The sequence below is a fragment of the Plasmodium fragile genome, assembly GCF_000956335.1.
Source record: "Plasmodium fragile strain nilgiri unplaced genomic scaffold supercont1.25, whole genome shotgun sequence".
Lineage (NCBI taxonomy): Eukaryota > Apicomplexa > Aconoidasida > Haemosporida > Plasmodiidae > Plasmodium > Plasmodium fragile.
In genome coordinates, this window is record NW_012192605.1 from 84,406 (window position 1) to 109,630 (window position 25,225).

The window sequence follows — 25,225 nt, forward strand, 5'->3', positions numbered from 1 at the left end:
TCCAAACCATACGCATATGTGTATACACGAATTAGCTCGTTTAAAACACCATGGCGCGACTCGTTTTAAGCTTTTTTTTTTTTTTTTTTTTTTGTTTCCTTTTGCCCCTTGATCTTCTAACCAATTCAGCAATGATACCAAACCGGAGACCAACTAAATGCCTCTATTTTATTTAAAGCTATACATAGTAATTAAAATTTTTGTTTGCTTAATTTCTGCTCACTTTTTTTTTTTTTTTTTTTTTTGTGCTAAATGGGCAGTTATTCCAAAGCGCTTGTGTGTACACGCATACGTGTTATGCACATGCGCATACAGTTCGCTTTAACATATGCACAATGGTGATGATTTTTTTTTATAAAATGTCATCTGCCTTGCTGTCTTTCTTAGGAGTCCATACATGTGCATGTTATTTTTCCCCTTCACAGAGTGCGAAAGGGCTATGTTTGCTTTTCCAATCCCCTTAACTCCGCTCCCACATCTGGGTGTACGGGGAGGGTATTCCCTGCGAGTAACGGGGCGTCTACCACTGAGTGTTCAACTTCTCCTCAACGCTTTAAACATTTGAGAGGCATTTTTTTGCAACATTTTCGAAATAGTTAATGAGAAAATTTTGCACAAATTGTTTCCCCTCATTTTTATGCCCTGTTAAGTCGTCATTCGAGTTCAATGCAAAATTCATTTCGCTTCAATATTTTTCTTCTTCCTTGTCTTACCACCAAGTTGCTTAGCCTAGTTTGAATCATTTCTCTTTAATTCGATGCAATAATCAAGCCGTACAATTGCAAGAGCTCCTCCTAGAGATGGCTCTCTGCGCATGTGCGCTTGCGCGCTTTGTGTAACTCCACTTCGCCGTACTCTCCTCTAATGCATATGTTGTTAACCCATTTTTATAAACCTGTACATGTGTATGACCGCGTTTGTATATGGTGTGTACCGCAATATCCACAAGAAAGATTCATCTCCTGCGTGTGAATATGCTCCTAATTCTGCGCGCCTCCCTGCCTGTGTGCAAGTTGGGGATGGACATACGCTTACCTACTATAGGGTGACGAAGTAGGAGGAGAAACGTTCACCTCCGCCCCCGTCCCCGCCGCTACGCTACGATACGCTACGATACGCTACGACACGATACGACACGATACAGTACTAGCCAAAATGGAGAACTCCGTGAGACACTCAGTCGACATAAAATCGGAAGACTTCGTCGTCCTGATTTCGCTCCAAAACCTACAGACCTTCATCATGATAGGATACACAGCCGTGAATAAAGACCACCTGAACTTTGACTTCTCCTACCTGTGGGCACTCTGCATTGGGACCGGTCTTTTCATATACTCCCTGATGAGCTTCGTTCTCATAAGGTCCCTTGTGCTCTCAAAGATAGACATCGGAAAATATGTGCTCGAGTTGCTATTCAGTTTGAGTATAATTGTTACGTGTACGTTGTCCATAATAATTGACTCGTTCAAAATTGCAAACATGCAGTTGCTTTTTTTTTCATTCGCTTTAACAGGTTATGCCTACTACAATTTGATAAGCCTCTTCTTTCTGTGCACACTGACAGGAATGATCATTCAATATAATTTAAGTTTCACTGGGTTCATAGCCCATTCGAATTCTTCCTTCTTCTTGGACATGATATCCTACCTAGTACAAATTATTGGTGGAAACATTTTATACTTTCGCATGTATGAATTGTGCACTCTAATCGTCATTTCGAAGAGGAACCCATGCAAGTATGTCGTTGCATCGAGAGAAGTGAAACAAGTAGAGAAACAAATTTTCTCATCCTTATTCAATACTTACATGTCCGTCAAGTCAAAAACGTATTCAGATTTAGCATGCACTAATGAACTTTTAAATAAAGAGCGTCAATCTATTGTCGGTAAGGATACTCAACATAAGTGGAATTCCCACGTTGGTGCTTCCTACCAGGACAAGATCAACCACACAAAGAAGTTACTACGTGGACGAAGCAAAAGGGACAAACGAAATGCAAAGGGGACTGGTAGACTAACATGTGGGAAACACACCCCCTACCATAATAGCAGAAGCCTTGCCAATTGTGACACCAAACATACCTCCAGCTGCACAAATAACTTTAGAATATCTAACACCCTTTCACTTAAAAATAATGTAAACCCTAACCTAACCTCAGAACCTTCTATCCCCATTTGTGAAAAATGCGTTTCGCAAAAATATAGACATAAGGATAATGCACACAAACACCGGCAAGAGAAAATAAAATCTAAATCTTCCATCAAGTCAGACAATGTAAATAAGGCAAACGAGTTAGACAATCATGGAGTGGACCCAACATGCGTCACTAATCCTATATACGCAAGTAATACCCACGGGGAGGATGTCAACCGGGGGGGGAACAGCACGTCTAGAGGACACCCCCAACATGATGAAATGCTCATCCCAATTACGGGAACTGACTGTGATAAAAATGCAGTCCCCACGAGCAACTCGAACGCTAGTTGGATCAAGTACGCTGCGGTGATTGACATGCCGGGCAAGGCGAAGCAGAAAAAGGCGGAACATCACAACAGGGGGAAACATCACCATAAGTTTCCGGGCCATCTCTCACATACATCAGCTGACCTACCATCGGACAATAAGCCTTCATACAACTCGTTCCGCAACGGATGTGCTTCCCCACCAAATGAACAACACACGTGCTATCTCTGCCCGTGCTACCAAACCCATTCCAGCGGATTATCCCTCAGTGATGTGACCTCAGAACAAAGGACGCATGGGAAAATTAGTCCACATAGCTTCGTCCAAAGAGGGAACAACAGCAAAATGGATAATCAGCAAAATCGCCGCGTCAGCAGCAAACGGGCAGATGGCGCAAAGCATGAAATACATCACCCCCCCAAAGACCCCCTTGCAGATGACTCAAATGGAAATGACGATACCTACTGCTACAATGTGATGACGTATCATTATAATATAATAAAAGGTACACACCATGTGAGTACTCCACGTGGAGGACGAAAGAGTGATAAGGCCCCTCAACTGATCGGGGGTCAACCCGTTGAAATTGGTGAAAAAGTGGCCCTGCCTCGAGGAAGAAACAGGGTTCAAGAGTGCCCCGAACGTGCGCCACTCCCCCGTGGAAAAAGACCCTCTGTACACAGTAATTGCACGGACCACCTGGGCCATGAAAGTCGCCAAAGTGAAAGCAAATTCGAGTCCACGTCAAACGAGGACGCGTCAGATACTCTGGAAAGAACACTCCCTGAAAAGGATCCATCGCATGTGCAAAACCAAACAACGCAAAAAGAGGCAAACCTGTCAGACCGGGAACATCTACCACACGAACCACGTCGATTCCACACAAACAATAATGATACCCCGGCCACATGCAGAAAGGAAATAAATTCTCAAAAAAAATTCCTCTTGCAAAAGTCCAAAAGTTCCCTACCCATGAGCCAGTGGGGAGAAAGCACACCTCACAGACACACCTCGCGCAGCAGCAACAACACAAAGCTAATCACATTCACAAACAGGGAGTTACAAAATGCAAGTAACAGCAACTCCAATAGTAAATATAGCAAAAAAAACGCAACACGGCAACACGAAATGTTAGACAAAATTGTGCAATTGGACATCAGTAATCAGGACCAAAAAAATAAAAAAAAAAACAAAAAAAAAGACGCATCGTCGTCATTATCATTCTCGTCATTATCACCATTATCATCCTCCGCGATCACAAGGGAAAAAAAATATTTTACGAAAAAAAAAAAAAAAAAATACACTTCATTTTTTCTCAAAAATCCAAAGACACAATATTTATTTGTACACATTCCACAATATTTTAAAAACATCTTCGATATGACCAAGAAAATATTTTTCGATTTAAAAAATAAAAAAGTGATCATGCAAAATGCAACTTGGAAAAATAAAATATTCATCCCGGAAAGGGACTCACTAGGATTATTCAAAAATGAAAAAATAGAAAAATGGTACGTGTCATGGATGGACGAATTTAACAGAAATATTATCGCCAAAACCTATTATATAGGCATATACCTCATCATGTATATAATTACTCTAGACTTTGTAACAGCATACAAATTGTACTACACAACAACGAGAAGAAACATAAACGGGGCATTAATCACACAGTACAATTACCTGCTCTACTACTTCTTCAAATCGATAATCAACATACTTGTGTATCTCCTATACATACTTTTTGTTACATTTAAAATACGAAAGGAACCCACATATAATATTAAGCGGTATTATTTTGTCACCCTTCTGCTTTGTTTAGCCAAGCTCATCATATCATCGTCCGACATTTACGTGGCAATCACCTCGCTAGATTACTTCATCAGCCCATACTACGTATACATATACATCCATATGCTAATTGTGCAGACGTCCATTTTGTTAATAATTCGATACCCTACCCATTATCTACTGTTTTTTGTTTACATGATTTGCTTCACTTCCTTATACTGGTCTTTCTCCATTCACAAAAGTTTTATGGAATTCATTTTTATCATTACTTGTGTGTCTTTTACCATTATTTATTCGTATGTACTTTGCTCCAGGACAGTGGAGATCAATCGGCGCATTTTGTTCTCCAAGTATGAGTTTCCCTACCTCTTATACCTCAAGGAGATTGCCGGGTGCCTCAACAGGCGACGATCCCAGGGTGGTGTCTGACGCGCTTGGCAGGAAACTGTGACCGGGAAGCGCCACTTAGCGCAGTTGACAACGGATTGTGTGGAAGTTGTCCAAGCTGACGTGAGCCGCACCGATATGAACCCATTTGAGATGAACCCAGTAGAGATGTCTTCCCACCCCCATGCGCGCTTGTTTTGTTTACAACTTTTGTTGCCGTTCTGGCGGTCCCTTACACACACTCCCTTTCACTGGGTTCCCGACGTGAAACATATTTGCAGACTTTCCATGCGGCCTCCCCCCGATTGTGCATCCCCCCGCTCCCGGGGCTAACTGCTAGATGCCTACGGAGGCCTCTAATATTTTTTTTGTGGCCTCATTTGTAAACCTGCTTTTTTAACCGGCTTTTTCAAGCGACTTTTTTTAAAATCATTTTTTAACCGCTTCTTGTCCCCTTCTTGCGGAACAAACTTCCACGTCCAATTTGAAGTTCCTATTTCTGATTCCCTAACAACGCCTTTTTATCTCCGAGTTCAATACTCCCACAACTTCCAACATTTTCCCCACTCGATTTAATTCCATGTTTTGCCTTGGCCTGTCCCGCACGACGGGGCGCCAACGTACAGGGGAACATTAACGGAGGAAGGGACAATCCTTCCCATTTCCACTGGCTTCACTTCATACCCTTTACCCTTTTTTGCGACTCCCTTGCTAGGCTTAACTTATGTTTCCCCGCTTTTTAAATTAGCCCAACCACCCTTTGCCCTCTCAAAGGAACCTTGCTTCCCCAGTTGCACAAATAAAACACACCTCACCTTCACCACACAACTTGAATTATTCCATTCCTTCGTAGCCTCACGAACGGGGCGTGGAAAATTTACGCACCTCAATCGCCATGGCAAAAATAATTATCACCATGTGTACGCACCTTCAATGTGAAAATTTACCCGCAATTTTTACCATTAAAAAGCTGGTTATATTATAAAATACGGCTTTACGCTCTACACGCACAAAAAAAAAAAAAAAAAAAAAAAAAAATATACTCACACTGAATAACCATGCGCAGTATGAACAAACGTGTGCCCCTCTCTAAGAAGCAGAAAGAGTTCCGCAAAATGTTCTACTCACGTATCCATTCATGCCATACATAAGCAGCTGCACATCCATTGCGATAACCTTTAAAATCTTTTGCTTTACAAAACATTTCGTCTGGCCTGTTCAACTCGTTTGAAGCCATAATAACGATATTATTCGTGCGAGGTACTTCTTCGCCTAGGAGTGTATCACCCCATCACTACGCCATTCCACTTTTTTTATCCAGCCAGGGCTAATTCATACATAAGAAAAAAAAAAAAAAAAAAGGAACACCCCAGGGGAAGTACCCCTTTCAGACCAAATATAATAAGTCCCCCCCTTTTGAAGTACATTCGTAATAAATGAACACAAAAGTGTCCTTGTTAATGCGTCCCAACTCGCCACAAAAGGTATGATCTCCCCAAAGCGCCAGCTCCTGTATATCTTTGTCCTCCCCATTTATAATTATATGCCCGAGCTTACACAACTCCATTCACAAGCACAAAACAAACCGTGCACACTTTTCAACACTCACAGGAAGATACGCTTCCCCCCTTCAAGATACGTTCAACCCAGGAGAGTGGAAAAAACTCCAACGTTCTTTTTGTCCCATCCCCCTTTGATAAGATGATCTTAGTAAGAATAAAAAAGGAAGTTCAAAAATAGAGCCACGTGAACAAAGCAAAATTTGTAGGAAAAAGTCTATACCTTTTAAAAATGAAATAAAAAAAAAGTGTAGCCCTCCTTTACGTCATTATACTGTGTGCAAAGATGTCTATCAACCACGTGCAATTTTAACGGGCAGATATTCTTCCTATCAAGTCTCATTCTTGCCGCATTAGTGTGCCCACGGCTTGGGCAAACATAATACGCATGCATTCACACGCGCGTTTTGCGGGAAGACAACCCAACTGCTTTGCTATAATGCGATAAATAGAACACGTTTCTTCGTGGCACACCCCTCCCTTTCGAAATTTGCATTTTCCTAATTTAAGTTCTATGCCATTTTTGTTTTGCGCAGAAAAACCGCTCCATTCGTTACTTGTCGAGTGAATTCAAGTCTCTCCCCAAGCCGGTTCGTTTGATTAAGTGTCGCGTTCTCTACACCGACGCTGATACATTAATGCGCTTGTCAGTGTGCACTCCAGGTGCACTTGCAACTGTGCTACGTACGGACACTTAAGCATAATAGCCACACCGACGTTCCCCCCCCCATTATCTTCGTAGCCCGCAGGGACAGGCGTCGTGTTTCATGGGAAATTGCAACAAGTAAAATACGCCATCAGTTTCCCCAGTTACCTGTTTATAATTTTTTCCGGGTTTATGGGAGCCATGTCAGGAAATTTCTTTTTTAAAAAATACATTTTGAGGAGAAACCCCCCCAATGTAAGATCCTGCATACGCGCGTGTCAGTGTGTGACTATGTCCAATAAGGCTTAAATTATCGCCCTATCCATTGCCGTAATCTCACTGGTGTCCCATGTTTTTTTTCTTATCGCCGCAGCCCCTGAGGGACCCCAACGACTTACCACCCGAGAAGCACCCACACACCCCTGAGGAGGATGATTAAAAGGAGGGAAAGAAATGAACGAATAAATATGTAGCCAAAGAAAGTGCCAAAAATGCACACAAAAAAGAGCACCCAACGGAGCACATTGTTGTAAAGGCCAACGTGCTCAACTACCAATATACACAGTTGTAGGTCAGTTAAGATAAATACAAAGAAGCCAATTGAAAAGTACTTGAAAATAAGTCCCAATTGATTGTTCGTAAGGTAGTCAGCATGAGCAGAAGTACGTACTGGTTAGTTGCCCTTTTTTAAGAATGATAATGTGCATTTTATTTGCCTTTTTCGTTTTATTGTAATTGTTTTAAAAAAATGCAAATAACGAAATTTCAAGATTGATCCACATTTTAAGTACACTCCTGTTTTATAGCTGATAAATCAGACCCATTTATCCTGCCACACTTGTACAATTACTTTTTGTATACATTTTTTCCTACCCCCGTTTTTTGCATTAACATGTTGCGCCTTTACTTTAAATAACACACAGGAATATTCCTGTTTTTTTCTTCTTCCCACCTCCCCCCTTTTTTATGTGAACACATTTGTCTAATGCCTTTAAAATAAAACTCTTTACGGAATTCTCCTTTATGCAATTTTATTGTTTAAAAATAAGGCAAGGAACATGTCGCAATGGCATACATATTTTTTTTTTTTTAAAAATAAATTCAAACATTTCTCTTCACACATTTGACCCGTGATCCAACTTGTGATGAAAGAAAAGTTGCACAAATTTATTCTCTTTCAGTTGAGCCACGCAAAAAAAAAGGTATGCCAGGTTTTTGTAATAAAAAGCAACATCAACTAATTTGTCTTGGGGGGACCTACACACTCCATCTAGGCAAATAGTTTTGTCCCTTTACAGGGGTTAACTCCCACGCAAATGTACACGTGTAGGAACTACGTTCTTACACATGCACAGACTATTGTCCCCTTTTTTTTACCCTCCATTAAGTTGAGAAGACAGTAGAAAGTTTCCATTTCGCTTATTTACCCCCCTAATAATACTATGTGACACACAGTTTTGAAATAATTCAGCTGCTGTGCACGTACAACATTTGTGCAAACTTTTCGACACACAATATGTTGCCTTGCCACACGTCCAATCCGACATGTTGCCCCTCACCCATCAGTAGAATTTTCTCACACATTACTATGACAAAGTATTTTCTGTGCAGATTGCTGTGTCACAAACAACACATATACTTTTTTAAATAAAGCCAATTTTGGGAAAAAAAAAACAAAAACATAACATTTCCGATCCCCTCAATGGAGGCCCAAAAGAAGTGCAATAACTCTAGCAGGTTAGCAACTTTTACGAAGGTCCCCCCAAAAAAAACAACACATCGGAGCAGTATATATCTGCGCAAAATATTCCCTAACCGATGATACATTGGATTCATTTTTTCTCCACCATGTGCAGGCTGATTTCTTCACCCGCCAATAAAGGAATAGCCCCACATGTTGACAAAGGTGTGATAAAGCTGTGTCAGAGCAGCGACAAAGCTATGCCAAAGCCGTGACACAAGATAGGGGGATCGCTCAAGGGAACGTTAATTCAATAGGAACAATCATTCATCCAGTCCGATGCTTACATATGGGTACTGACCCTCCATAAAAATGAGTTGCGCTTCATTAAACAGCGTACATTTTTTCCCCTTCGAAAAAAACGGAAAAGCCTTGAAATGTACCTCTATTTTGTCCTCCTCCTGCTTACACTCACCAGAAGAAACTACACCCTCAACATTAAGAACAGGCTGCACGTTCTGAATTATGTGCGTTTTAGCAACCCTAAGGTATCAATCAAAAACGGTACCTTAACTTATTTTACTAATAAGAATTCCAGTCGCCATGAAATATACAGGAAAAGATTCGAAAGGGAACTGAAGGAGACACTCCAATCAATTTTGTACAAAAAGGGGATTAAGATTAATTATAAGTACCACATTGATGAAGATATAATAGAAGGAATAGCGATTCATCGAGTCCAGCTAAATAGTGATTGTTCAGTGGCAAAAGTTTTTATCGAAATAATGGGAGACTCGATAGATTCCAGACAGGTACTGCACGATAAATTTAGCAAGCATGAATAAGTTTACTACTCCACTATGCTCACATTTTTTTTTTTTATGCCGCATGTTTGCACACAGAGTAGCGATACTGCTTCTACATTTTTGCAATTTCTGTCACCGTTTTACACCATTTCCTCCACAGGGCTACATATGGATAAAGAAAAACTGCAAACGAATTCGCTACATGCTAGCTCAAGCAATTAAACATCGGAAAAAAGTCCCATTTTTAAATTTCGTCCTCAGCAATTTAAGCGAGCAAACACAATTGCTTTGCCAGATGGAAAATATCCGGGAGTACTACGGAGAAATGTTTAAGGAGGACTTGGGGGAGTTTGAATCAAACGGGGAAGAAGCAGATGGGGAAGCGAATGCGGAAGAAAAAGAGAACACGCAGTACCCACAAAATGAAGAACTGGGCGACGAACACTAGTTACCCAAAACAACAACAAGGACAAAGGTCACGTGTTCCTTTCATGTCCACGCACGTGCTCGAGTCTGCTAATCACAGGTCGCCAGCATCTTTTCCTTTTTTTTTTGTGTGTGTGCTTCGTGAAAAAAGCGCAAAGTTGCTCATTTTCCTCCACATGTTGCATCTCTCAAAATTCGACTAACTTGCGAAAAAATTCATTTAAAAAAAAGCAACACATGTATATGCGAAGCTTTGTCTGTTGTGGTAATTAAAAGTTATGCGAAAAAACACACACATCGCGCAAATACAACATCACAAAAAAATATGAACCGTTCAGCTATTTCACAATTTGGAAAAAAAAAAAAAAAAAAAAAAAAAGGATGTGTGTACGAGTACAACAATATTTAGCTAGCTCAAACATTTACAAAAAAAAGAACAAAAATTAAAACTGCAAAAGTAATCCAACAAAGGGAATCCAGAAGGATGCTCCATTTCAAGGCTGCATGATTTGTTGTCTCACAAACGAGGTTTACATTAATTTTATGTTATCCAATTTTTGAAAAATGGACACACGTGGGTGAGTGTCAAAATGTGCTGTCGTGTAAGACAGAGGGGGCGAACTTCGTGAAATGCGACGCCCCCCTCCACTAAGCACTGAATGCCACTTTGGGTGGGACTCTCACACTTTCTTTTTTTTTTTTTTACGTGTCTCTTTTGCGACGTAAAATATCCCAATTCCCATCACAATGTACGTAAATATATGTTCATGTTATTTGGTAATTAACATCATAATGTCGCAACACCATAGAGGTGATGAACTCCACGACGGTGATATGACCACCACAAAAGATTCCTCTGTTACCATGGGACTATTTAACAAAAAGGTGCTCCATCAAATAGGCGTCTTCCTTATTTCCATAATATAATGGTTCGATTCCCTTCACTTTATAATTTAACACGTTATGGTACAAATTCAACGCGGCATAGTTGCTCACTCGAACATGCAAGCAAATGTTATGGACGTGGTATATATCATTCACAAATTGGTGTGTCTGTGTGATTAAATAATAAGCAAGCTTCTGCTTCCTGTACGTTTTCAAAACGGCAACTGAAGTTAAATGACCCTTCTTATCATTTTCTTCCTCCAACTTTCCTAAGGTGTATCCACAAACTTTGCCCTTTCCATCCTCTGCGACTTGGCTCAACGATGGCCATGATAACGCATGGTAAAAATAATATCTCATGTTATAATTTTCGGGCAGGTTTACGCTATTGCACTGTTGCATGGACAACAGGTCGTACACGTTGCTCTTCCTTATTGACAGCATTGGCGTAGCAAATGAAAAAACTGAAGGAAACAAAAAAGTGACGCTTCTTACAAATGCGAATAAAAAATATCAACAAAATAAATATGTGATTAATTTGAAAAATATGTTCCCCACATTTTTTGCCCCTCACAAATTACGCCGTGGCGCCTGTTGAATGGTCTCCAACTCGTAATATGAACAATGTAAGAAAGGACAAATGAGAAAAACTGCTATGCATCTGAAACGGCCAAAATAACTGTGACTCTACTTTCTTCCTGCCAGCTCTGCAAAAATGTACTTTTCTACCAAGGCGGGACCGTTATATATATATATACAAGCATACATTCTTGCAATAACGAATGTAGCGAATGATTATATTTTCGCAAAAATAACTCACAAAAAAGAAAAAAAATAATATATATATATATATATATATATATATATATGTATTTATAATCCCGTAGGTTTCTGTTCCCCCTATGTGTTCTATTCTTTTAGCCTTCATTTGGGAAAAAAAAAAAAAAAAAATACCTAACTGGTACATACCATATGTTCACTCTATCCCGGGCGTAGTGAGCTTCCCTTTTCGGTTTCAACTAACACTTAAGGGGTTATTTCTTTTCCCCTTTTTTGCTATTAAAGGAAAGTTAACAGAATGACAAATGGAAACTTTTCATAACCTGGTAATATATCTTCATTTTCCACTGCAACGTACAAAAAAACGGTCGCCGCAGTTGTCCGCGTCTGACGGTAATTCCACTCAAAACAGTGATGATGAACAACGGTCAAAAAACGGATGGAAAGAATTTGACACGCACGAAAACACACCAACGAGGTGATTAACTCAGTTCGCATTTATTTCTTCTTACTTCTAAACGAGAGGGATATATTTTCATAAACCCCAAACTGCACTGTTCACCTTTTTCCCAAATAAACTTTTGCGCCATAGAACGATGGTGACCCAGAAGTAATGTCACCGCACGTACACATTCACATGAAGGATAAGGGGGGATGAAGAAAAGCGTAACCCCGAACGGTACACTATCGCCTTTGCTGCGATACGCAAGAAACATACGTTTGACAGTATGAACGAGAAACACTTATAGTTTATTTGCGATGAGGCCCGTTTTTACATGTTTTCGGTTGTGTCTTTCCTAAATCGATGAATGAGGGAAAGTACGAAGCGACGGGGAAAAGTACTGAAAAAAACTAAATACTAAAAATGAAAGAAAAAATAAGAGAAAAAAGTAATACCAATTAATGTAAAAATAAAAACGCTAACTAATTACCAAAATGGACATGTTGGGGGGAGGAGCAGAATCCTCGCTCGTCCAACGGCGAAAGACGCTAAGAAAAATAGCGCTACGAAATAAGTGCACACCGCAAACACACTCGTGTGCAAATGCATTATAAGTCTACGTAAAAGCCTACTCGGGGGCGTCCCAAAACAGGGATGAACGCAAAAGCAAAAAATTGTCCGAGTACAAAAAAATGTACCAAAACACCCGCGCAACGAACATGAGATGATATATATCGAAAGGCTCAGCGGAGTACCCCGTAGAAGTGTTCTCCCCATTTATAGCCAATCTGTAAATTTCTGCGCACTGCATATTCTCTGGTATTCTCATGAAAACCTGATGCAGATTTATATTTTTGTTGAACTTGATATTGCTCAGTTTGAAAAACTGACCCCCTTTTAATTTTATATACCTCAGGGCTACCTCCTCGGGGGTTAAGGTATTGTACAGAGTAAAGGCACCTTCAAAAAAGTACCTCCACTCGTCCTCTTCTAACGTACAACACGAAATGTGAATCATATAAATTAGCGCCGTCTGAATCATGAACAGTGGATATATATTCTCCAAAGAAATTTGAATTTCATCAAAAGATACCAGTCGAGACAGAAACATATCATTTGACATGTGCCACTTGGGTACATATTTGTACGACATTTTTTTATTTGTTCTCACCAGTAATTCTTCCACTGCACTGGCACTGCCCTCATCCAGGTGATTGCTCGTACTGTATGGCTGTTCATTGTTCTCCTTTTTACGATTCGCATGTTCTAACGTCGAATGGGTTATGTGGTAACCTTGGTGGGGCACTTGTACTTTCCTTTCACTGTTTTTCTCCCCTGTTGATAAGGCTCCTTCCTCATGGTCATCCCCCACCTCATCATCCAAGCTGCTGGGAATATAATCCAAGGAACAGCTGCTCGACGTGTCTTCATATTCACCCCTATTGGAAGCACATTCCCTTCCCTTTCTCAAATAGCATTTGTAGTTGATGTAATAAGAGGACTCCACCATGGGATCAGCGTCACCATGTGGCACCCCTGCAGCTTTCCCATATTTTCCCGTCTCAACCCCAAAATTTGAGGACAAAAGAACGAACAATTTAACTATGTCATAGATTATTTTATTGCGCAGGAGAACCATCTCGCGATTCTTCCCTTCATACTTCAACAAATTTAAAAAAGCATTTCTCGAGTTAAACACCTCATTAGCTTTCTCACTTTTATACAATGATATAAAATGTCTACTCGGCACAGGGAAGTCGGGAATCACATAAGGGACATACCTCATGCTCCTCATGAAACCATTAAAGCTTATATGTTTGGGAAATATTTTCTTCTCACATAATATATGTTTAGGCAAATCTGGGTCAGAAAAACAGATGCCCCAGAACACTTCATCAACGGATGTGAAATTTGGATACCCTTTCAACTTGCTCAAATTTTCTGTAAATAATTTTAGAGTCCTTAAATTTATTTCTTTCACCTTGTTTCCCGCGTCAACTGTGTTGAAAAATTTTTCGTACGTGCAGGATACCTCCTCAATCGTTTCGCTTAGCCAGTATGGTTCGGCTCCTTCACTGCAGTGTGGACCACACTCACATGGGAATACCTCCGTGCCCACTTTTTCCCTCATAACATTGGTTTCTAATGAGTCCATGTTTAGCTTGTTCTGCTGATCCTCCTTCTTCCACTTTGCAAACCTAGCCGACATGTCACACTTCATTTGCTCTTCGTACGTACACTCTGAGTGGTGTCTTTTCCCCGTGTCTGGAATTTTTAGTCCCATATGCCGATTCGATTCTGTCGTCTGTGCCATGCTGTTCACATATCCTGTCTTTTTCTCCATATCCACTTCATGTCCTTCCAGGGGACATGCCTCCAAATGGGAGCTGTAGCACTGGCAGGGAATTACCCCTCCGTGTGCATCACTGCACCCCTTGACACAAGGTTCCCTGCCATACTTAGCGTACAACATGCTGGTCAATTCCAACATGTGACTGACCTCCTGCTCGACAACTCTCCCGTTCAGCGAAGTGCATCCCCTGTTCGCCTTTTTATACTCTCTCTCAAATTCAAGCAGTGCCTCAAAAAAATGCTGCACTGAGGGAAAACCATAATAGTACAAAATGAACTCTTTCATCTTCCTCATTTTGCTCTGTACCTTTTTCTTACGGACATACCTATAATAATCTGACTGGTACGGAGGATTGCCTGCATAAAACCCATCGAAGCTATTTTTCTCCTCTGATTCTTCATTTAAATCTTGTACCAACCCCTGATGCACATACAATGTTTTACTTGAGTCATCCTTCAACCCGATATCCTCTATATCTTTTACGAAGAAAAAAGCATCCTTGGGGATGAAAATTTTGTCCAAAAAAAAAAAATTATTTTTAAAATGTATATTAATTTCTCTTGTTAATTTGAGATAGTTCATTTTGTTCTTCATTAAATGTACGTTCGCGTTCTTCTCTCCATACAGACTTGAACTCTGCATCATTTTATTCCTCTGTGGATTCAACATGTAGAAACATCCTTTATTCTCCTCATAATCTAGAGGGTATGATTTTAACAGGCAAAATAAATTTTCCAAAATCATCATTTTATAATCAAAGTTCCCAACGTTCTTTCTGCAAAATGACTGAAAGTTTTCCCACATGACATATTCCTTAAAATAATTTTTACTCATCTCCTCGTTTATTTTCTCCTTCAGGAGCTCACAAAATTTCTCAATGGTGATGCTATCAGCCAATTTAAACTTCATGTACAAGTACCAGAATATCTTTTTCACTTTGTTAAGCTGTAAAATTTCATTAAGAGAAATGTCCAGGGCCCCCACATGTTCTTCTACCTTGTCTAGTAGGGTGGCACACCACTTCTCCGCCCCTCCTCCATTCGTGTCGATTATTTTTTCTCTGTCCCCTTCAGTTGTTTCTCCTCCCATATATCCATCCTGCGCTTCCTCTTCACGTCTAAATATCTCATCCACATATTTCGCAAAATACATGTGTGCATCACCTTCTTCCCTTTCATGGGTGCCCTTTCTTCCCGTCTTTATCCCCTCTGTCTTTTTTCTCTCTCCCACTCTACCGCTCCTGCGCCGTTCCCTCTCCAACAACATCAGTAACTGCATTATGCGCTTCATTCCTAAATCCTCCTCACAGCTCTTTCCTCGATTCTTTGCTTTCCCGCTGTCGTCACTTAAGTCGGGGGCATGCGTCTCATTATGTTCAACGCTGGATGCCACACTGGATGTCCCGTGGTCTATCCGCTCTGCGGAATCCTCCTCCTCTCTTTCGCTTCCATTTTCGAAACTCACTTCTGTAGTGAAGGACTCATGCGTTGACGACTTTGCCTGCTTCACATCGTCACTGCGGGAAGAACATACAACATTGTCACCTCCGCCTTCATCGTACGTTATGTACACATCTCGGGTGTCCTCCTCCCCTCCAGTACTCATGTCATGCATGTCTTCCGCGTGCTTATCCATTATAGAGGCGTCCTCCTGAAATGTATTCACGTCGCCTGGACAATTAAATGCGACCACATTATCTCCACCGTTTTCTTCATTCGTCTCCGTTTCTTCCCTTCTACTCAAGTATAACGGTTCCGTGCGTTTTCCCTCCCCAGGGACTTCTGCCTTCCCCAATTCTCCATCATTTTCTATAAGTACCTCACTCAACGATCTGGCAATGGTATGAATTATGCCTTGACGTCCACGCGGATCCTTCAACCTTCTTTCACCTTGTGGCGTAGGGTCTGGGATGATCCGGCAGACCCTCCTCGCAACACTGCCCAAACCGTCTTCACATGTTAAGCTGGACTTACTTGGTAATCTCCCTCCACATATTAAATTCGACTTATTCTCCACCCCCCCGCACGCGCCTTTGCGTGTCGCCACATCCACCCTTTTCATAAAGGGAGATCTGTTACTTCTACTCCCCTTCATCATATGCATATCGCCCTTCAGGGGGCACCAGTCTGTGTGTTGCTTACTCCTGCTTTTGCACAACTTGAGGGATTTATTTTCCGTTCCTCCATCAACATCCCCACAGTGATGCAGGCTATCACACAGCAGAGGCCTATCAAATCCGTGAGGCCCATCACTGGACCATTCCCCTTGCTCCCCTTTACTAATTATACTTGAAACGTTCCTTCCACGGATTGTCCCCGAATATGTGTGCAGAGAGCCACTTAGCATTCTCTCCGCCCTGCCTGAATTGCTTTCCAATTTGAGAGGATGTGGAGAATTTATTTCGCTGCTGCTATTGGGCAGCGTGTGTGTGCATGTCTTAGGGAGCATTGTTGAGTCCTTTTCATGGAATCCATCCTGAGTACAGGTCCCCCCATGGGGACTGCTAACAAAATGTTGCTTCCCCCCATTTGACTTCACACAGTTGGCGCAGCCGTGCAAAGAATTTTCCTCCATATTGGCGTAAAAAACAGTAGGAATATTGCCCTCGTTGTTTTTACCCTTGCAGGAAAAACACACACCATCACTTACGTTGTAACCAACTGGGCAACTCATTCCATGTGTATTTTTTAACTGATGAGTAAATGGACGCGCGCATCCGATATGACAATAATGAACTAAATTTTTGTCGTCCTGTGAAGTGCCCATTTCAGACAACATTTCTGTCGCGGGAGAATTTTTTTTTTTTTTTTTTTTTTCGTCTTCACCCTCGATGAAGCCTTGTTCCAACTTGTATTTATTTCCACACGTAAAAAAGGCTTCATTTATACGACCCTTTTGAACAAATTTTTTTGTGCATATTTGTTTGCCTTCCCCTGGGTTGCTTGCACTGTGGGCATGTAAATATTTACCTGGCCGATCACTTTTTTTTTCCCTTAAATGATAAAAATTATTTTGATCACAAACTGGGTATACGAGCACATCAATTTTTTTATGATTTCCTGATTTGTCACAAAATAAGACAGGTTGTTTTATTTTCCATTCGTCATTATCCACATTTTCGATTTTCCTTCTCATCAGCATATTATTTAATGAGTGTCCATTTGTATGCCCCGCATTTGGAGTATCCCCATACGTTGTTTCACTCCCCATGTGGGTTATGTATCCTCCTTTTATTTTTAACTTAGTACATTCTTCATTTGAATTGTCATATGATCTTCCCTTTCTTACACACACCTGCTGAATTTGACTGTTTTTTTTCTTTTCCATGCTCGCAAAGTTAAAAACGTTCATGTTGCTCTGTTTCACAATGATTTTTGTGTACGGCTAAAAAGGAGAACGGTCAATCCTAAAGTAGCACACTATATGTGCTGTAACACGGACTGGCTAATTTGTGTTACGTTCAGGAAGATGATATTACCGATCTACACATGTTACAACTTGTTTGTGCCGCAAAGAAAAGCGATAAAGGGGCTGTTAATGTACGCCTATATTTACACCGTGCTACATTGAGCGAGGTGCCTGGGCTAAACAAAGGTATCCGCGTCAATCACAGTTCCATGTTTCTTAATTCTCTTACAAGCGCTGATGGATATTTGTACAGAGTGAAGCACATACAACAAACAGGCAGGCAGGAAGACTAACGAATGGGCGAACGAACCAACCAACTGTGTGATCTACCGTTGTGCCTAAATGTACCCCTCGGCAAAAGTACCGGGGGATAAACGCACACGTAAACTGTTAAGTACACACTCGCGAAATAACAAAATTAAACACAACTTGGTACTTAAAAAGGGGAAAAAATGAAAATTTCTACACAAATAGATCGCTCATGGAACTCTCACTTGTCTACTAATCACACAATCTGACGCGTCTGCATAAGTGTTTGTGGTCTACGCACAGTCATCTTGGGTGTACCCGCAGTCCCCCCAAATTTGACTTCTCGCACATCCTCAGAAATAATCACTGTGAGTGGAATTTTTTTTTTTTTTTTTTTTTTTTTTTTGTTACATTTCGAAAGACTTGGTTACCACCACATGCATGCGTTGTTTGGGGCCTGGGTGGTAGACATTAAAACACTCACAATGATGTTGTTGAAATAGGAAAAAAAAAAAAATAAATAAAAGATACACATTTATATGCACTACACAGTGGCAGCGCAACATGATGGGACACGGACGCGAAACCGACGCCACGCAGACGCAACCAAATGTAACCACCCCTTTTACGAACAAAGTTTTACTGCTGGCCACATCCTGTCAACAACACCATGTTCTGGACAACGAAAGAAAACAAAAATGGGCCAAACGCACATGTGCTACACATAACACAGCTGTACGAATAGACCAATTATAACCCTACGCGCCCACGTGAAACAGAACTGCGAAAATTTCATGTGCACTGAATTGCATTCCTTCAAAGTGGAGCAAACAAAAAAAAAAAAAAAATAATGTCCATGTTGCTCCAACGTATTCTTACAACTGTGCATGCGTCACTTCAAAAATGTGCCAAAAAACATGGAACTTGAAAAACAGGCCAATTTTATTATTTCCCCCCCTGTTTTTTTTTTCTGTTTTTGTCCAATTTTTAAATTAAGCTATTCACAAGTAAATTAAATTGACTTACGTTTATTCCTAACAGTTATCCACTTTTTGGTTCAATTAAAATGCTTAAAAAAAACAAAAGAAGAAGCGCACAAGTGGCGTAGTAAAAAACGTCACAGGAAACGTAATAAAAAAGAGAGAGAAAAAAAAAAAAAAAAGTAAATTAAGGAGGAATGAAGCACTTCAAACAGAACTTTCAATAAGCACAAAAATTGGGCGTAACAATTCTCCTAACTCTTGTATAAAATGTTCCTCTACCACGTTGGTACTTTTATTGTACTCGTATATTTTACATCCCTTGTCTTCATCAAATTAATATTTTTTTTTTTTTTTTTTTTTTTTTTTTTCCCTGCCTAATTTACGAATCTGTTATAATAACTTCAACCTCAACCCCAGGGTCAATGTTGATGGAAGTCATCTGAGTAACAACCTCACATTGGGAATATAAATCAATGAGTCTTTTATAAATTCTGAGTTCGAATCTATCCCAGGTGTTGGTACCTTCACCACAGGGGGATTTTCTGGTTGTTATTCTGAGCGTCTTTACTGGTAGCCTCACCGGTCCGGACACGTTTAGGTTCTTCTCCTTTGCGCCTTTCATGATGTCACTGCAGACTGTGTAGTGAAGGGGAGGATGCAAATATTAGAAAAGAACGCACATAAAAAAAAAATGCACGTGCGCAACAACACATGCATACATAGGGGCTCCACCATGTGTACATAGTTCTGCTTATTATGAATAATTAGCTCGCCAAGGGCATTCAAAATTAATGTACTCTCCCATATGTGCGTCATGTTAAGGAGATCTCTTCTGATGAAATGGATGATTGCTAATCCCGCAGCACGTGCACGATTTTACGCAGCTCATCTGTCCCCATACAAACTCCCATACGTATACATATATGTGCACAGCGGGTTTTGTTAATGTTGCTTATACACCCTTTATGCTATGGTGGCCGTTATCATCACAGACTTTGAGGCTCCTTTCATTTGGGAACACATATCATATTCGTACAGTCTCGTTTGCACGATTGGCCAAGGTTTATGTAGACGCATGGCCATTTCACCAAAATGAGTTTGGCGCATCCCCACTCTTCATATACCCGCACGCACGCCTACATACTCTCATACGTAGTACGTACTCACGTGCTTGCATTTTTTTTTCATAAACTCTCACACAAATATATATTTACGCAGTTCGCACGCCATATCGCTCTTTTCTTTCTCCCCCTTGGGCAAGGCTAATACTACATTGGCGTGCGGTATGTTGTTTGCCCATTTGGGAAGGACGGGGGGGGCAGTTAAATTTTACCTTTCTCTATGGCCCTCAAACTCTTGGAAGTTAAAGCAATACGAATGCGACGAAGTCTAAACTTCTCGCTTTCAACGGCTCCTTTCATCAATTTACTCATTTTTCACAAAGCGAAATATGTCAAGGTAAATTTGCGTATAGGGTTTGTTAAGAAAAAAAAAAAATTTCCCAAAATTTTATTTTCCCCTTTTTCAAATTTTTACAATTTGCTGCGTCACGTACGTGGTAGGTATGTAAATACGATATGGTTGGTATTATCACTTGTTATTAATTTATCTCCTCCTTTGGAACATTTTTGTAAAATACAAGGCGCTTGAATTGTTTTTAAGATATAGCTTCATGCTTTATTTCTTTCATGCAAATGTCATGCAATGGTTACGATATTGTTAGAGATCATTTGAATGCATTCTTATATATATATATATATTTTTTTTAAATGTAAAGTTTAATGCGCGATGAGGTTATAAAAAAAAAAAATATTCAAGAGATCCAATTATGCATTTTTTGTGCTTACATTTACACGTATAAAAATTTTTGTTCCTACGATTACGGGTAAGTTATAAAAAGGGCCTATGGAACGCTAAAACAAAATTAATGAAATAAAAAAAAAAGGGATAAGATCACGTGGGGAAACCCCTACCACCTGTGTTCACCTTTTGTGCACGATGCTTAAATACTCTCGCCCGATATTATATTAATGGGCTTTTTCGCCGTTGCCATAAAAAGGAGCTACATAAACCTCCCTACAAGGAACATTTGTTTTTTACCGCAACGCACTGGCCACGTGTATAGGGTATGATGCATTATATTGGTATGTACGCCTTGACTCTCAACGCCTGCAACACAAGAGTACGAGAAAGGCACGAAGTAACATATTAACATGATTCTCAATTCATGCAAGCTCCATACAATGCCACATTAAATAAATGTACATCATGTCGATTATGAAAATATGTCGTCACAATTTTTATGCATTTTTATTTCCACTTATTATTATTTTTTTCTTTCCCCCTTTTTTGCCAAAAAGGTATTGTATGTGATATAGAATAAAAAACAAGGGCGGGGATACCCATCAGTATGCTGTAAAAAGGTGCACCCCTACATCACCATATGCATTTCTATATAAAGCCCATCATGTTGTCATTAAATTTATGCGCATGAACATCGAGAGGCACATATTATATTTTATTACATTTTTGCTACATTTGTTTATTGTATTTAATGCTGAAAAATTAAGGGGGGCCAGGGAAATGTAAAAACATATGGTAGGTCAACAAAATTTTAACAAATGCCTATATTAATCGCGTATTAACCATTCCGATTCAGCCGCAATGTTAGATAAATTTAAGTATGTTTTTGTTTAATACCCTTTTTGAAGCTGTTATTGCGACGGCGCATGACCTTGCACAAGCTTAAAATTAGGCACATCGCAACCTACGCATCTTGTGCTTACAAAGGACATATATTGAATTGTAGTTTTAAAACTCGATTACACGCCATGCGTGTGGGAATGGCATTTTTATATATATACCTTTTTGCTTCATCAGTAAAATGCGAAAAAGAACAAAATGGGGAAAAGGAACCATATACAGAGTAACCAATGTAGCTACCCCCGGTAGCCTTCATTTTAAAATAAAACAAAAATTGTTATGTCCCGAAATTTACCAGACGTCATTTTTTTTTTACCTGTATTTTTCCCTCTTAAACCGTTAACATTTTTCGAAAGCACAAAAGTGACAAGTTGTGCAAATTTGTAAACGTTACAAATGTGCTAAAAGTGAAGTGAATGTTTTATTTGTACATCACTGTGCATGTCCAGGTGAAGGCAGTGCCTCCGTCTATATAGATTCGTGTGAGCGATTACTTAAAGGTGTACAGTTTCAACTGCGCCACGTGCGTGGCCGCACCCACAATTTTTTGTCCCCACTGGAGTGGAAAATTTTCGCAAAACATTTACACATGTTTTTTCCCTTTTACCACATCTTACCTACTGAAAAGGAAAGAGGCCCTGTGCCGCTCATTCAATAGTTCTATGGGCTCTTTGCCCAAATAGCTAATTCGCAAAAATAGAAACATTGCATTTGTCACCCACTTATGGGCGTGTACCGTACGACAAAAAGGGCAAAGAGAGAAAAAAAAAAAAAATGTAACTTCTTATTAAATATAGCTACTTAACCAAATGAGAGAACTGTGTTGGCGTTTCATTATCCCATAAACATGAAGGAGGAGGGGAGTAGCAATTCACTTACGTCCTCAACCTGTGCAGTATATATTAAAGGATGGTAAATCCGTATATACACACATGTGTTACGCATGTGTACATACATAAACATGCCCATAATGAATACACCAATTATCCACACACAGGAAAAGCGTAATGAAAGTTTTTAAGAATTGAAATATGTCTCGCAGAATGGGAAAAATTTCATTTTCCAACATTTGGCTATTTCACATAATTTTCCTTTTTTGCAACATAAAACTGTGATAACTAATAGGTAGCAATTTTTTTTTTTTTTTTTTTTTTTTTTTTGTGAGAGATGGGAACCGTTATATGGGAATTTTTTTTATGAACAGCCATTTTTTGTGTGCACTTTTTTTTTTTTTTTTTTTTTTAATTTACAGCTATTTATTTAGATGTGTACAGTACACCTCTACAACCGGGTACCATACAATGTCGTTTTTGTGTGTACATTTTAAACAAGAGGAAAACAAAACAGCATAAAGGTGAAAAAAAGTGTACACATAATGTTCTTTAATTCAAATGTTATAAATTATCCCTAATTTGTGCGCACCAACCGCCTCTAAAATACTAAGCGTTATACGCACTCGCAAAGTTAGGTGAGTAAATTTACCTGAACTGTTCATGTGATAACCGCGTATTGTGCCGTAAAGCTATTTTTTTTTTTTTTTTTTTTTTATCTAAAAAGGAGTAATAACTAGTAATAGTGGCATTTGTGAAAAAGAAAAGAAAAAAAAAAAAAAACAAAACGAAAAAATAAACAAATGAATAAATAAAAAAGGAAACAAAAACAAACGACGAAAAATCAGTTTAACAAGTTAAAGGAGTTAAACAGGTTAAACAAATTAAATCTGAATGTACCAAGTTTAACGGATAACCGATTTAACGTGAATGCAAACGTTTTTCTTAATTTTTCCTTTCCTTCTTTCATTTCTTTTCTTTTTGTTTTGGTTTTCACCATTTTGATTAGCGTTTACAACTTTAACAGAACAGTTCTTCATCTTTGTTTTTTTTTTTTTTTTTTTTTTCCTTTTCCGCCCCGAGCTAGTATTGTATTTTGTTTGTGTGTTGTTTGTTCTGCCGCCAATTCGTTTTTGCGCAAATCTACTTTTCCTAAAATTTGTTCTGCCGCAAATCTGTTCTATTTTTTCCCCATTCGCCATTTCCAATTGCCTTCTCCCTTTTGCTTAATTTTCCACCGCGCGACATCTCCGCATTATTTTAAAACAAAAAAGTTAACACAGTTCAACACTCCACTTGCCACATTTCACATAAATGAGCAACCCGTGGAATTAGCCTGTTTTTTCCCAATAGTGCCAAATATTATCTACACCTTTTTTCCTAGTTGTTTTTTTTTTTTTGTTTTTTGTTCTGCCTACACAAAGGCTTCTTGTGTTCTGTGCGCCTCCTACACCAGACGAACAAAATGGAAGGCTCAGTTAAAAGTTCCAACAGCTTCCAAAAAGCAGATTCCATAGATGCCAAGGAAACCTCCACAGTTGACCGAAAATGGGTTGCCCTAACGGCGTACCAACCCGTCGACGTCGTCACCAAAACTGTTGAAGTCCCCGTTATCAAAACGGTAGAAAAATTTGTCCCAAAAACAATCATTCAAGAGAAAATTATCCACGTCCCTAGAAATGTCACCCACATTGTAGAAAAAATCGTAGAAGTACCAGAAGTTAAATATATAGAAAAAATTGTTGAAGTGCCACACATTCATTACAAGAATAAGTATGTACCCAAAATTGAAGTGGTAGAAAAGGTCGTGGAGAGACAGAAAATAATCGAAAAATGGCATGACAAAATTGTAGAAGTACCTCAAATTAAGGAAGTGGTCAGATTTAAAGAAATAGAAGATGCTGAGGAAGTTATTAAATACATTCCAAGAAACTCAAAAAATATTAACTGGGAAGAGGAGTACCAAAAGTATACGCAGACAAAGGGACAAGAGAGATACAGCTTGGATAACAACAGCTATCAGCAGAAAATGAGCTCCTATAATGAATATAACGAGAAAGCATACTCACAAAATGCCTACAGCAGAAGTCTAGATTATTTGAGCAAGCAATCTGCCAGTCTAAATAATCAGAGCAATCTGAGGAGCGAAGACTTTTCCCAAATTAATTTCTTCAATCAGTACAGCGGAAGTGGCGGAGCAAGTTACGAACAACAGAGAAACAGCCTCCCAACCTCCAGCTTCGAAGCTCGTGGAAGCTTGCAGTTGAAGAGATTGCCCTCTGAGGAGGCCAAACCCGTCGGCTGCTGCACGTCCGCTTGCATCTGATTGGGTTGGCGTTTAGGTGGCAGGGGAGGGTGATCGGCTCTCCGTTATCCTATTTTTGAACTTTATCCCCGGCGCGTTGTAAGATGAAATATATAATGGGAATTTCGTGCGCGTCCCCCTTTTTTTTGTGTGCAATTATGAAAGTGCTGGATCCACCGACGGCCGCGTCTTAGCAGCGTTGTTTCGACGTTGTTCTGACGCTGTGCCATAGCGGCGCCCTGCCATTCCCTTTTCAAACTGCATTAAGTGCAACAAAACAAGACAAAAAAAATAATAATAAAATAAGCAAATATTTTAATGTATTTTTTCCCCTCCGGTAATGCGTCTTTCACGAGTGTTACCTTAAAAAAAAAAAAAAAAAAAAAAAAGCGAACTGATACAGGATTACACCCATACATGATTTTACCTCTATCCATAATTTACCCACAGACGGGTGCGCGTAACAAAATGTGGCTACGCCATTCCGTGAAAACTGACACTTTTTCTGTCCTTTTTTTTTTTTTTTTT

At 39.7% G+C, this 25,225-nt stretch overlaps 7 protein-coding genes across 7 annotated transcripts; 4 read left to right on the forward strand and 3 right to left on the reverse strand.

The window, feature by feature from the left end:
- Window positions 1-1,155: 1,155 nt before the first annotated feature.
- On the forward strand, window positions 1,156-4,683 carry AK88_02533 (uncharacterized protein; the record flags this gene model as incomplete). The annotated part of the gene is made up of 1 exon (XM_012480158.1): window positions 1,156-4,683. The coding sequence occupies one exon, from the start codon at window positions 1,156-1,158 to the stop codon at window positions 4,681-4,683; it is 3,528 nt and encodes a 1,175-aa protein (XP_012335581.1).
- A 1,394-nt stretch (window positions 4,684-6,077) lies between these two features.
- AK88_02534 (uncharacterized protein) lies at window positions 6,078-7,285 on the forward strand (the record flags this gene model as incomplete). The annotated part of the gene is made up of 5 exons (XM_012480159.1): window positions 6,078-6,125; window positions 6,277-6,351; window positions 6,737-6,790; window positions 6,943-7,101; window positions 7,220-7,285. The coding sequence occupies 5 exons, from the start codon at window positions 6,078-6,080 to the stop codon at window positions 7,283-7,285; spliced, it is 402 nt and encodes a 133-aa protein (XP_012335582.1).
- Window positions 7,286-8,964: 1,679 nt separating this feature from the next.
- AK88_02535 (uncharacterized protein) lies at window positions 8,965-9,781 on the forward strand (the record flags this gene model as incomplete). Its single annotated transcript, XM_012480160.1, has 2 exons — window positions 8,965-9,339; window positions 9,494-9,781. 2 exons carry the CDS (start codon window positions 8,965-8,967, stop codon window positions 9,779-9,781), a joined length of 663 nt encoding a protein of 220 aa, XP_012335583.1.
- An 848-nt stretch (window positions 9,782-10,629) lies between these two features.
- Window positions 10,630-11,088, reverse strand: AK88_02536 (uncharacterized protein; the record flags this gene model as incomplete). Its single annotated transcript, XM_012480161.1, has 1 exon — window positions 10,630-11,088. One exon carries the CDS (start codon window positions 11,086-11,088, stop codon window positions 10,630-10,632), a length of 459 nt encoding a protein of 152 aa, XP_012335584.1.
- Window positions 11,089-12,494: 1,406 nt separating this feature from the next.
- Window positions 12,495-17,570, reverse strand: AK88_02537 (uncharacterized protein; the record flags this gene model as incomplete). The annotated part of the gene is made up of 1 exon (XM_012480162.1): window positions 12,495-17,570. One exon carries the CDS (start codon window positions 17,568-17,570, stop codon window positions 12,495-12,497), a length of 5,076 nt encoding a protein of 1,691 aa, XP_012335585.1.
- A 1,668-nt stretch (window positions 17,571-19,238) lies between these two features.
- On the reverse strand, window positions 19,239-20,292 carry AK88_02538 (ribosomal protein S10; the record flags this gene model as incomplete). Its single annotated transcript, XM_012480163.1, has 2 exons — window positions 19,239-19,495; window positions 20,193-20,292. The coding sequence occupies 2 exons, from the start codon at window positions 20,290-20,292 to the stop codon at window positions 19,239-19,241; spliced, it is 357 nt and encodes a 118-aa protein (XP_012335586.1).
- A 3,565-nt stretch (window positions 20,293-23,857) lies between these two features.
- On the forward strand, window positions 23,858-24,718 carry AK88_02539 (uncharacterized protein; the record flags this gene model as incomplete). The annotated part of the gene is made up of 1 exon (XM_012480164.1): window positions 23,858-24,718. The coding sequence occupies one exon, from the start codon at window positions 23,858-23,860 to the stop codon at window positions 24,716-24,718; it is 861 nt and encodes a 286-aa protein (XP_012335587.1).
- Window positions 24,719-25,225: the final 507 nt, after the last annotated feature.